The 12,208-nt window shown below is 42.7% G+C and overlaps 1 protein-coding gene across 5 annotated transcripts in view; it reads left to right on the plus strand.

Moving 5' to 3' along the window:
- Nucleotides 1–12,208, plus strand: part of LOC124775093 (atypical protein kinase C) — a 759,938-nt gene that overhangs the window by 539,603 nt on the left and 208,127 nt on the right. For all 5 annotated transcript variants that reach the window (XM_047249906.1, XM_047249905.1, XM_047249907.1 and 2 more), the window contains one exon: nucleotides 1,957–2,007. In XM_047249906.1, coding sequence (XP_047105862.1) covers nucleotides 1,957–2,007 — 51 coding nt within the window. The remainder of the gene's footprint in view (nucleotides 1–1,956; nucleotides 2,008–12,208) is intronic.

Here is a 12,208-nt window from a genome sequence, read left to right on the forward strand (position 1 = left end):
TTCTTTCTTCGAGTGAGAGCCAGCATAAAGTTTCTGACATTTCTGCAGTCTCGTCATCCAAAGAAATATGATCAGGCACGCTGACCTTCCAATATGATCAGGCACGCTGACCTTCCGTGTGTACAGCATGTTTCACAATTAGTGCTACAGGTTTCTAGGGATTTTAGAGGGGACTTACGAGGTAAAGTTTCGATACGAGACCCTTGTCCTGAAATGTAGAATTTGAATGTAAAATAAGTTTGAAGATCGGATCACTCAAAGCTCCCGCTTCACGATATACACACAACGGTGTCTAAGAATTCAGACCTGCGTGCTCTTCAGAAGCACATGGCATGCACAGTATTTAGAGTCCTCGTTGTCAGGTTCTCTTCTACGTAGGCGATGTTGTAGTCGGGAGAAAATGGTTGTGATGTTTTCGTTACAGCAGGGACTGACGACGGCGCCCTCTTCTGTTTGCCTGCATACCGTGAAGCGGGAGATGAGAAGGTGGTCTTCAATCATACTTCATCTCCAAATGGTATTTGTGAACATGGGTTCGTTATCAAAACTTTATCTACTAAGCCACCTCTACATCCTCTAGAACACTGTAATAGGAATTGGGAAACACCCTGTAGGCCTGATGATCCTTTTTCGTCTAAATCATAATGGTGGTGCAAACGTGTCATTAGTTTCTACTTTTCGTGACATACGCACATTTCCCCTGAAAATAAAAACTACCAGCGTTAGTATATGTACGAAGTTGATACCTTTAGAAACCTTCGGTGTATACTCGTGCAGTTTCAGAGTAGATGGTTATTCACAGCTGCGTTGGACTTCCTGTAACGTTGAGAGCAGTGAGTTACCTGGCATTATCCCGTGGACGCTGATCATAGTGACTTGTTACTGTCAGAGAACTTATAGTTGTTGCAGCTGCTTCAATTCACAGATGAGCCTTCTTTTCGCAGCAATCGTGTTTTTCAATTTCACCTGTCAGACGCGAAATGGATGTTGCAGTTGTTGTTGGCTAGGTTAATCAAATCGTTTACCATTGTTGCCATCCAGCGATGCGGCCCTCAGTTCGATTTCCGAATCAAACTGTACGCTTTAGTTAATTTATACCTTCGCAAAACTTCTTACACACTGAATTGCTATTTACTGTATTGCTTGATGCACAAAGAAAGGTAATAGTAAATGTTCCGTACGAGGTCAAAAAAACAACTGTTTCTCAACTTTCAGCTGTCAGTACGCGTAGGTTTTCCATTGTTTTTCTGTTTACTTAAATCTAGTGTTAACATGGTTGGTCTGATAAGATCACAAACAATTCCTTTTCCGGTTGATGGCTTTGGTAAGTTTAAGTTACAACCATGTCGATAAGGTGTACATCGAAAATAAAACATATAGAAAGTAAGTGTAAGATGCGTTATCGTACAACGCGCCGGTAACGAAATGACAAGCGAGTGAATATTCCTTTCGGTACCTGATACGAACATTTACTGGCTAATAAATGAGAAGAATTGAGTGGTGCTTTCCGTTAATTAGTTAAATGGAAAGGAAGTTCCTCACTGCACATCAGGTCGCTGGGAAACGTCGAATGTTGTGAAGGTTTGGAGCAAATATTGGCACATCGGATTGTTTGCGTCGATAACGGTTTTGCTTGTTTTATTGCGTTGAATTATATAGAGCACGTATTTATAGCTCTGAGCAAGCGAGTGCAACTACCCGCGTAGCCAGGCTTTTCGCCGTATGTGGCTCGTAGACCTACGCGGCATTGCATGTGGCAGCGCCTGTATAGGGTTTTGAACCCAAAATTGCAACAAAAATATTCAGAGAGCTTCTTTACATCGCTGTGTACAAAGCTTTTGATGATATTTTTTTATTTAATTTATTTTGGCTTTTGTCCATGAAGCGCTATGTCTTGCAGCTTGATGGCGCCGCTAATAGCTTAGTTCCTGACAGCATTCTTTCTTATTGTTTCAGTTTTCCCCAATGCGCCATCTGCCCCCGGGATGCCTTGCCAAGGAGAAGACAGTAAGTACTACATGAATTGAATATAAAGCTGAGGAGTGTAATGCCTTTAATGATGTTTCAGAGATTTCTGCTTCCTAGCTCATTTGCTTTATATAACGCCGTAACATTAAATACGAAGAGATGCTACTCTGCTACACACTGGTTTAACAGGTATCCTTATAATAATATGCCAACCTTTTTCAGCGTTATTACTTTCCGAAATTGTAGTTTTTGCCTACGATTGCTAACAAAATCTGTTTTCAGTCTAGAACTTCTTTTCTTACGATATTTTTTACCTTGCCTTTCTTCCCCCCAAACCGCTCCATCATCAGATAACAACATCAAGCGAATTGGTACTGTTGGGAAGATCTTGCACTCGCATTCGGTAGGAGAGTGATCCACATCCCCGTCAGGCCATCCGTTTCCCGTGGTGTACATGAATGGTTTAAAGCCAATACCGGTACGGTTCCTATGAAAAACGAATGCCGATTTTATGCACTGTCATTGTCCAGTGTAAAATAATGCCTTATCTGCAATGGATAAAAATTAATCACCTACAGGTGACATCATGCTGATACGTTTGTCACCGCCTCTAGTCTTCATGATGGCATCAATTCGGCGGAGAAGAGATTTCACAAGTTTCTTCAGGTATGTCACATCTACCTGAAGCTACTCGTCAATGATTATATCCCTGGAGCTACCAAGTCGAGGGGCTATTGATTGCTATATTCACTCGCTGTCCCAAATAGAGATTTTTTATGGGATTAACGTCCGGTGATGGAGCACGCCTGTCAAGACGAGATAGTGCCTGACCGTTTCGTAGATAATAAATGTGTGTTTCCAGCACTGTGAACATCTTTTGGAAAGTGCTTGATTTTCAAAACAACCCAATTGTAAATCGCAAACGCGGAAGAACATAAGAGGATCTTCAAACATTAGTAAAATGAGTGTTCTCGTAGTGTTTGACCTATTGAAGGCGTGCAGTTTTATGTGCCCCTATGAGCAATGGCCCTTTGCGAGGCACCCGTCTCCATATGTGCATCGCGTACAGTTTTCTTCACAATGGTTGAGATGGACCTGCATTACGGACGGGAGCAATCCGCACCAGCTTTGAATAAGATAGCGACTGACAATGTGTGGTGGTCATCTCCGGCCTCTGTTGGCCGGGATTTTTTTTCTAAGATCCCTAATCTTACGTCATGTTTTAGATGTCAGTGATACACCACTTCATGTATGCAAGTTTGACAGTCCAATGTAGTTCACTGTGTGGACATGGGCACGTCGAAAGACAACAGCTCCTCACTCTCGACGCATATTACTGCGCTGATTCCATACATTGGACTTTGACACGCCACTTCACTGACCGACCTAAATTTCCTCAGTGGTAGGGGATACCATGATGGCCTGGCACGTCCCGGTTCTGCGGCATCTACAGAGCGGCCAGTGTGCTCGTTTAAGGGGGTGACTAAAGTTTTGTTCACTGGGCTTACTTTGTCCCGGCCTGGTCTTGAAACCGTGACTTCGCTTTTTTCCTTCCTTAATACGTAAGGGAACAGACGTTCGTATTTTTTTAGTTTGGGATCCTGAGTCACACCCCTCATAGCCCATATCGAATCATCATAACTGATGCTCCTTAATAGGATTTTTTCCCCTCTGGGATAACAGTCCGCCACTATTATTTGTCGGTCTCATAACAAGTCTTTCGAGGTGTTTGGAAATTCCCGTTACAAACTTCTAGGACTTGTAGAGGGCAGTGAGTACATAATATTTTAAATAGGAACCGATGTCCGGAAACGTACCGTTTCCGTTCTACGACAGTTTCAGTTCAAATGTTTAGCTCATCCACTTCTGCTTGAAAAATTGAATTAGGGGTGACGCACTTCAATTATTAGGTAACAATTCGAAAGGAAATATAACGAAACGTCCAATTATCACTTAAGCACATTTGTTTATATTAACACACAAACATTACGTGTTTACATTATTCCAAAACGAAAAAGAACGCAGCGTACTATACGTACAGAACAGTTCTGGTGCAAGGCAGACGTTAAGTGAAAGCAAGTGACCGTCTGATGTAGTACACATTATGCTGTCAACCCTTTTGCATACCAGGACAAGGAACTCCGAGACTTTTATCTTTCCCTCAGCAGATGTGGACGCGTTACACATCTGAATTGAAACCGTTATAGAACGGAAAAGCTACGTTCCCAGGCATGGTTACCTACTCGAAATATTATGTACTCATTCCTCTCTGAATTCTTCAAGTCTGCAACAAGAATCCTGTATACAGGTTTTCCCAGAAATAATGCGACAGACTTCGAGGGGTTGTAGAGCGTGTCTTGATGAACAACTCGAGGGCAGGAACCAGTGCCCAGAAACGTCATCCAACGACGCTACAGAGCGTCGAAGTTACAGGATCCAGCACCTGCCACTGCACCACCCTTTTGCGGCAAACGTGACTTTGGACGCTGACTGACTTGGAAGAACGTTTCGCACTGTCGTCTGTTATTCAGTGTTCGCGACTGGTTGCCACGATCGACAGTGGAGAATATCGACCTAGCTGCTGCGTAGGCAGGTCCTCTCTCCTGTGAATGCGATGCTCTGTTGCGTTGGTGGATGACTCTTTCAGACACGGCTTTCTCCAAGCAATTTTTTCTCTCTTGTGTACCGAAAAGCATTTGGGACTTTTAAGTGTTCCAAAAGTAAGTTATTTACAGGTAGGAAGTTTCAGTTCGATCAGATTCGGCGTAAGGGATATAAATAAAAACGTTTTCATTTTCCCAAAGGTACTATTTTTCAGCAGTTATACGTGGGAGTGTACGGTTGGGAATTTAGATACACGAAAAACATAAAAGAGCGATAAACATTTAGGAGTCAGATCTCTCCGGTCTTAACAAGTTGCTGTTTGATGATTGGGTGTTAAACTGTAGAAACATGTCAAATGAGCTCTTTAGATTGAGTTTCTACAGTGAGCTTTTGGCAATTACAGAAAGATCTTCTGTAAACAGAATGGGATGTGCAGAACGAAATAAAGACACGTATGTAGGAACGTGGTGAGGTAGGAAAGCTGACAGTTGTTTGGCTTGGTGAAAGGCGGTGTTTTTATCCCGTGTTTTATAGTTTCCGGGTAATTGTGCGGGGCTTGGAGTTTACTTTCCACAGAATTGAAGGATAAATGATTAAGTTCATTTGATAATGAGGTGATTCGTGCTGGACGTGATGATAGTGGAATGATAACGTAATGTCGTAGGGTCTCATGTTCTTCTTTTAATCAGTGCATCGTACAGCAGCCAATGCACTGGTCAAAAGTAGCTTAAAAGTAAATACTCAGACTTAACATAATTTTCCTCAAGCGCGTCAGTAGGTGTGATATATGTATACTTCTACGGCGAAAATTTCTCGTTCCGACAACACAACTTTCATTTTTTACTTTTATTCGACATAATGTAGGCCTATTGTTAGAGTAATGCATTTCGGGCAAATTTTCCAGTGGGTTTATCCCGTCTGTGAAATGCCGTTCCGTAAATTCTGCAAAATACTCATCTATGACCGTCGTTACTTCATTAGATTTTTTTTCCAGCCATATATTTTTTCTGTATTTTTAACTTTTTTTTACCGATGAATCCTGTGCAGGAAACTGTATTGGTCTGGCGAAAAATATTTTCTTTTGCATCCTGTCGGTGAGCTGAAAATGATCTTTCGTGTGTTCCGATGCGCCTCTTTCTGTTAACCACCCGGTACACCTTTGACGTACGCCCAGTACTGTATCGTTCACTTTCTCGGTGTTTTCATCTTTGTTTGCAGTTTTGAAACCTCCTCTCCATGGTTTATCTTCAAGAGAGGCGAGATCAGCCACTGATTTCTTTACTATTAAACATATAGGAGCATACTCCTTACAAAGCTGAGCCTATTTTTCATCAGTTTCTAGTGATGACATGTTATCCGAAACAAACAATTTTATTGCGCTACGGCATCTCAGTTTATCCATTTGAACGAAACTCAACGCGACCCACTCGGTTCAGTCTTTAGGAGTGACACTTTGGCAGGAGCTCGTGCAGGTGTGAAGCAGAGTTACTACATTCCGCACGAAACAAGACTTCTCACATTTATTCTAACTCATTCACATCCTGTGCCCATTTCCGGAACTGACATCAGTGTTTCTGTACGAACTGCACTGTTTTTTCATTTTAGCTTTATTTACTGTAACAAAATGATGATCTATGCACATTAAGAAACGATTCACAAATTGGAATTATCGTTCCGCATAAGCTGTAGAATATTTCGGAACAAATGAAAATTTGTGCTTTACCGGGACTCGAACCCGGGTTTCACTCCCAGCAGCGGTCCAAACTTCCGTTTGTCATGATGTTTACACTACTGTACAATGTACGGAAAGTATACGAATGTTCTTTTTTTTTTTTAGTGATTTCATCGAATTATTGACATGCGGAAACATTGTCGTTATTCAGTTTAGACGAACACATTATACGCACAAAATCTTGAGAATAAATCAGATTTTCGTCTGCTTCAAATTAGAACTCTCTCAGAGATATCGAACACGCGATGCTTGAGTCACATGAGGCAAATTATGCTCCAATACCATGCTCCGTTCGTTTGTTTGGATTCATTACGAGAAACAAATTGGTAGAATCGATCGACGTAGGAAAAGCGTTAAATGTAAAATGGAGCAAGATGTTCCAAACTGTCGTAAGATATAGGGAAAACGAGTGGTATGCAGTATGTATGAGAATCGAGAGGGAACGGTAAGATTGGAAGACCAAGAACGATGTGCTTGGGTTAGAAAGGTGTAAGACAAGAATGAAGTCTTGCACCCCTACTGTTCAATCTGTTCATCGAAGAAGCAATGCCGGAAATAAAAGAAAGATTCTATAGTGGGATTATAATTTAGGGTGAAACGATATCAGTGATAAGATTGTCTGACCACATTGCTATCCTGACTGAAGATGATGAACTACAGGATCTATTGAATAGTATGAACAGTATAATGGGTACAGAATATGAATTGAGAGCAAACAGAAGAAAAGCTAAAGTAATGAGAAGTAGCAGAAACGAGATAGTGAGGAACTTGTCATCAGAATCGAGACTACGGAGTAGAGTAATTCTGTTACGAAACAAAGAGGACATAGAAAGTAAATCAGTACAAGGAAAGAGGGCGTTCCTGGCCAAGAGAAATATACCAACACCAAACATCGGCCTTCGTTAGGAGAAGAAATATCTGAGAATATCTGAGGATATACGTTAGGAGCACCGTATTGTACGGCTGTTCATCATGAACTGTGGTGAAAGAGAAAAAGAAGAGAATCGAAGTATTTGCAATGTGTTGCCACAGGATGATGTTGAAGATCAGGTGGACTGACACGCAATTAAAATGTTCTCCACAGAATCGGCGAGGAAAGGAACGTATGCAGAACACTGACATGAGGAGGGAACAAGATGATAGGACATGCGTTAAGACTAGAGGCAGCTGTAGAGGGTAAAACTTGTTGGAGAAGACGGAGATTGGAAATACCTACGAACTATTCAAATGTGTGTGAAATCTTATGGGACTTAACTGCTAAGGTCATCAGTCCCTAAGCTTACACACTACTTAACCTAAATTATTCTAAGGACAAACACACACACCCATGCCCGAGGGAGGACTCGAACCTCCGCCGCGATCAGCCGCACAGTCCAAGACTGCAGCGCCTTAGCTAACAACTAATTGATGACGTAAGGTGGAAGCGTTTCTCCGAGATAAGAGTTTACAAACAGTTTGCTGCAAGGTAGTAATTGGCGACAAACCGGATCAAAGCAATCGGAAGACTGACAACAACAAAAATGTTTATAATGAACCTACACCTACCTTTTCTGGTCAGCCTGCTCATTTTTAACATTAGAAAATAAAACTTGTGTGTGTGATTCGAGGTGGAAAAGTCATCTTAAATAATCCTACATGTACTGCGAGAATAGCGTTACATGAAATTCTGAGTGTTGCGGCAGTTGGACTACAGAGAGAGAGAGAGAGAGAGAGAGAGAGAGAGAGAGAGAGAGAGAGAGAGAAGAGAGATTTCTTTTGCGTAAAACTAAGTTCCTGAGATAGCTTCGCTTGGTCTCAGCTGCTGATGATAGCCTTCCTGTTAAAATTTTCACAAGTTTCTGTTTATATCCAAAGCAGCTGCTATCAGTTTGATAACTTTTTTAACGGGGAGACGGAAGTATGTAACGTGAACTCCATGTTCTGAACTGATCTCGTACGGCAATCCCCTGACGAAGAGAGAGCAACGTCGAACATTCCCACTCATAACATCTGACGAACAATCTTCTGGCAATATCCAGTATGGCACAACAGACTATAGTAACAGCAAATATAGTAATAACTTCCCCAACTTTAAGACAAACAAAAGATCCTACAGGACAGCAAGCTGCATGAAACTGAACAATAGTGCAATCGAGAAGGGTTGTAAGGGTGTTTGGCAACAGTAGGTTGTTGTTGTGGTCACAGAACTCACGAGAATGGCTGAATGCGGGCCGGTCCTCTCGCGTGATCGTCTTCGTACCACTTCCTTCGCAGCCGTTAGTTCTAAAGTAATTATCGACGAATTATAGTTTTGAAAAGCGGTGCAAGTGTAACATTATTCCACAGATAAAAGAGCCATTTGTCTGCTGGTATTGCGCGGTACGTGCTACGAAACAAAAACAGAATTTGTTCAAGTCGGGAATGTGGCGTGGCGCTCGCACTGTGGACGTTCCGAGAGTTGGCGTTACACCCTTTGCCGTCATGCGGAGCTATCCCCCCCCCCCCCCTTGCGTCGCCGCCTCGCCACGCACGCCCCGGTCGCTCGAGGCTAATGAGCGCCGCATTCACTGGAGCCCCCTCGCGCCGCCGGCAGTGCGTGAGCTGAACTCGTGTACTGCACAACCGAGAGTCGTTTGTGTGTGAAGATGCGCGTCTGGTACCGGCCACAAAACTTACCTATGCGCCGTTATACACTCACCTCGCGCACCAGTTCGGGCACCAGCGAGGGAACCGGTGCCGTAGTTGCGGTCGTCAGTCCGTAGACTGGTTTGATGCAGGTCTCCACGCTAGCGTGGCCTGGATAAGCCTTTCCTTCTTTGCAAATCTACCTCAACCAACATTCATTTCAACCTCTTAGCTCTCTTCAGGTCTTATTATTTATTTATCTTTCGTGTCCAGGTCTTAGACAACACAAAATAATAAAAATAATAACGAAATTCTGCCAGGCCCTGTTGACTCTCTATTAGACGGAGCTTGAGCTCCAGATTCCGCTGTTTCTATGGTCTTATCACTTGCTATATATAGATCTTCTATGGTGTAAGGATCTGGCAGGTTTCTGCAGAGCAAGCGTTGCTGTGGCCTTGCAGGTCACCACACTGACGGGACTCATCCTGCATCGTGACACCCCTGTCTTCTGTCGGTTTAGTGCGTTCCACGTCACGTAAAGCAGATGAAAGCTCGGAACAGATTCCTCTGCAGTGTTCTCTCCAATTCTTTCGGTTAATGAATTTCGCCATAGCTCTTTTCGGCGAGTTCCAGGTGCTGATGGAACTGCTGATGATGTGCGCATGAAGCTGCTCCTTGACTTCAAACAAGATTTTTGTGGTACATATCAAACAGGTGGTGTCTGGGATCGATATCCTGCTTCTTTTTCTCCATTTTTGCGACAGTTCCTCTTCGGATGTCAAGTGACGCTATATCAGTAATTTGACAGATCTTGGCGACGAGCTCTCGTCATAGACCGCCAGTCACAATGTGTCCAGTCACATTCAACGAAGTTTCCATCTGTTTTTCGTATGTGTAGTTTCGCCAAACTGGTGCTGCTTAAGAGAAGCATAGTGCCAGGGCCGATGTATGGAGCACGTTTGGCTGCGATCTAGTAAGTTTACGGATGGTGGTGTTGAGGGCAGATACTTTTGGATTTGTTTCTTGGTCTCCCTCTACAGTTTTTACCTCCTAGTATTTTACACACCGCTGTCGTCGTTCTCTCCTCATACTGTAATTGGCATCTTCCGCTAGTGACCCATTTTGTAGCTATATTCTTTCATCTGTTCGTGGGCCGTCCGCCCTTTGCTGTTGCAGCCCTTTCTTTATAGAACAGGAAATTTATTTTCACTCGCGTTATAGTACCTGAATCTCACGATTACTGTATGATACAAATGAAAAAATCAGAGACATTTAGATCTTACAGAAAACTAATGGAGTCAAATCTGCAAACGGAAGTATTTGTGAAAACAAACAGTCTGTTATTGTATTACCATATTTAGTTGCACCTTGTCATGTTCGAAATTCTGTATCTAGTGCTGATGCTACAGTGTATTACTGGAAAGGTAACTTGAACACGACAATTGCGACTGAACATTTAGGCACTGAAATCTGTATGATGTGCAGACTGCTAAGACGTTATTTCTGCTGACGATATTCCATTTAGTGCAAAGGTTGGACAAAAATATTGAAACACCAAAAACACAACACATTACCATGCTTAAAACGGTGTAGGGAAACTGCTGGCATTTAAAACAACTTCCAGTCGTCTAGGAATGGTTAAATACAGGTCATCTATGATTTTCAAGGCAATATAACACTATTCTTCCTGGAAAACAGTGGCAGATTCACATAATGACGATAACGATCACGCACTATTCTGTCCAAGGGCTCAGTAACACTGATATCTGGTGACAGTAGTGGTTAGGAGAGCTGCGACAATTCATCCTCGTACTCACGAAACCAGTCTCGGACAATGCGAGCTGTGTGAGCAAGGACTATGTCGTCTTGTAACACACAATCATCATTGAACCTTGCCGAAAACCCTATCGGGACCCTCGCCATGTTTCTGTCTTGAGACCTAAACTCTGCCAGCATTTAGGAAGAGTGTGAAACAAGACTCATCCGACCACATGACTTCCTTCCATTGCTCCATAGTTCCTGTCTTACGGGTTCGGCACCACGTTTTCCTGTTGCAGGCATTTGCGTCACTGATAAATTCTTTTGGAAATCTAGCTCGCTCTGCAGTTTACTGCTTATGGAGCTCCCTTTGTGATGTTTTGGTGTTGGCAGGGTTCGCTGCTGCGACATTCAGTTCTCAGTGACTTTTGAAACTGTTGTCCTGTTTTTTACGTCACAGTCCTCTTCAGAGACTTTGTCACGATCACCCAACACACGTTTTCGTCCGAGTTGAGCCTTAGCGAATGTTTCTCTGCTTTCCCTGTGCGCCGTACAAATCTTCCAAACAGTGCTTCTTGAAACACCAAACACATTGGCTTCCTTGGTTATAGAACCTCCAACCATACGAGCACCAACAGTGTGCCCATCGCTTAGCTCCGATATGATTCACTAACAACTACATAGAACATTTTTCTGTCCACGGCTGGCACTTGCAACGTACTGAGGACATTCATTGCGTGGATGCCGTTCTTGGTCAAATACAACAGCGCAGCCAGCAGGCATAGTTAGCACCTGCATTTATGTTCAAGCATGCCTTTCTCGCGGTGTTTTCATATTTTTGCCAAACCCAGTAGCTTTGGAATAAACTGTGATTGTGGAGTTTTGTAAGACGTTCTCAGTAGGAGACATATGTCACTATTTGTTTTTTTTTTTTTCTTTCGTTACACTCTTTCAGACTCTGAATCCAATAATTATTTAATAAAGCTACTACTAGTTTCCCCGGCGAAATGTTCATTATGTGGCAAGTATGATGTCGAGAACCTCCGTTTCCAAGGGAATTAGTTACATACTGTCAGCTTTCTCAAGGTCAAACGTACGTTATTCGTGCTTCGCGTGATCTGAAATAACGGTCCTTACATTAATTACTTGTTCTAAGGCATGTTGTGCGTGGACCTTGGGAACGACTGAGATTCGGTACCTGCTAGTACCCAGGTTGTATCTGGTAGGAAGTATCGCCACAGAGTACACTCTAGTTACTGAGTGAAAGTTTCTGGGTAAGCAAGTGTTATTAGCATCGTCAAAAACAAGTCGGTTGCTTTGTTTATGGAGACTCTAAATTCAACCTGGTGCTTGTTCCAGAATATTCTAGACTTCTGTTCATCTAGCCGCGATAGATCAGGTATTGCCAGTATAATCTCGTAGATGGAAATAGATTCGGCTATTCTACACCTCAGCTACAGAACAGTCAAATAGTAAGTTCTTTTCGTCCTAGTACCATTGAGGATTCTCCCTGTTTCATTGCCGATTTTCATTTTCGTTTTC

This window comes from Schistocerca piceifrons, chromosome 2 (assembly GCF_021461385.2).
Source record: "Schistocerca piceifrons isolate TAMUIC-IGC-003096 chromosome 2, iqSchPice1.1, whole genome shotgun sequence".
Classification (NCBI taxonomy): Eukaryota; Metazoa; Arthropoda; class Insecta; order Orthoptera; family Acrididae; genus Schistocerca; species Schistocerca piceifrons.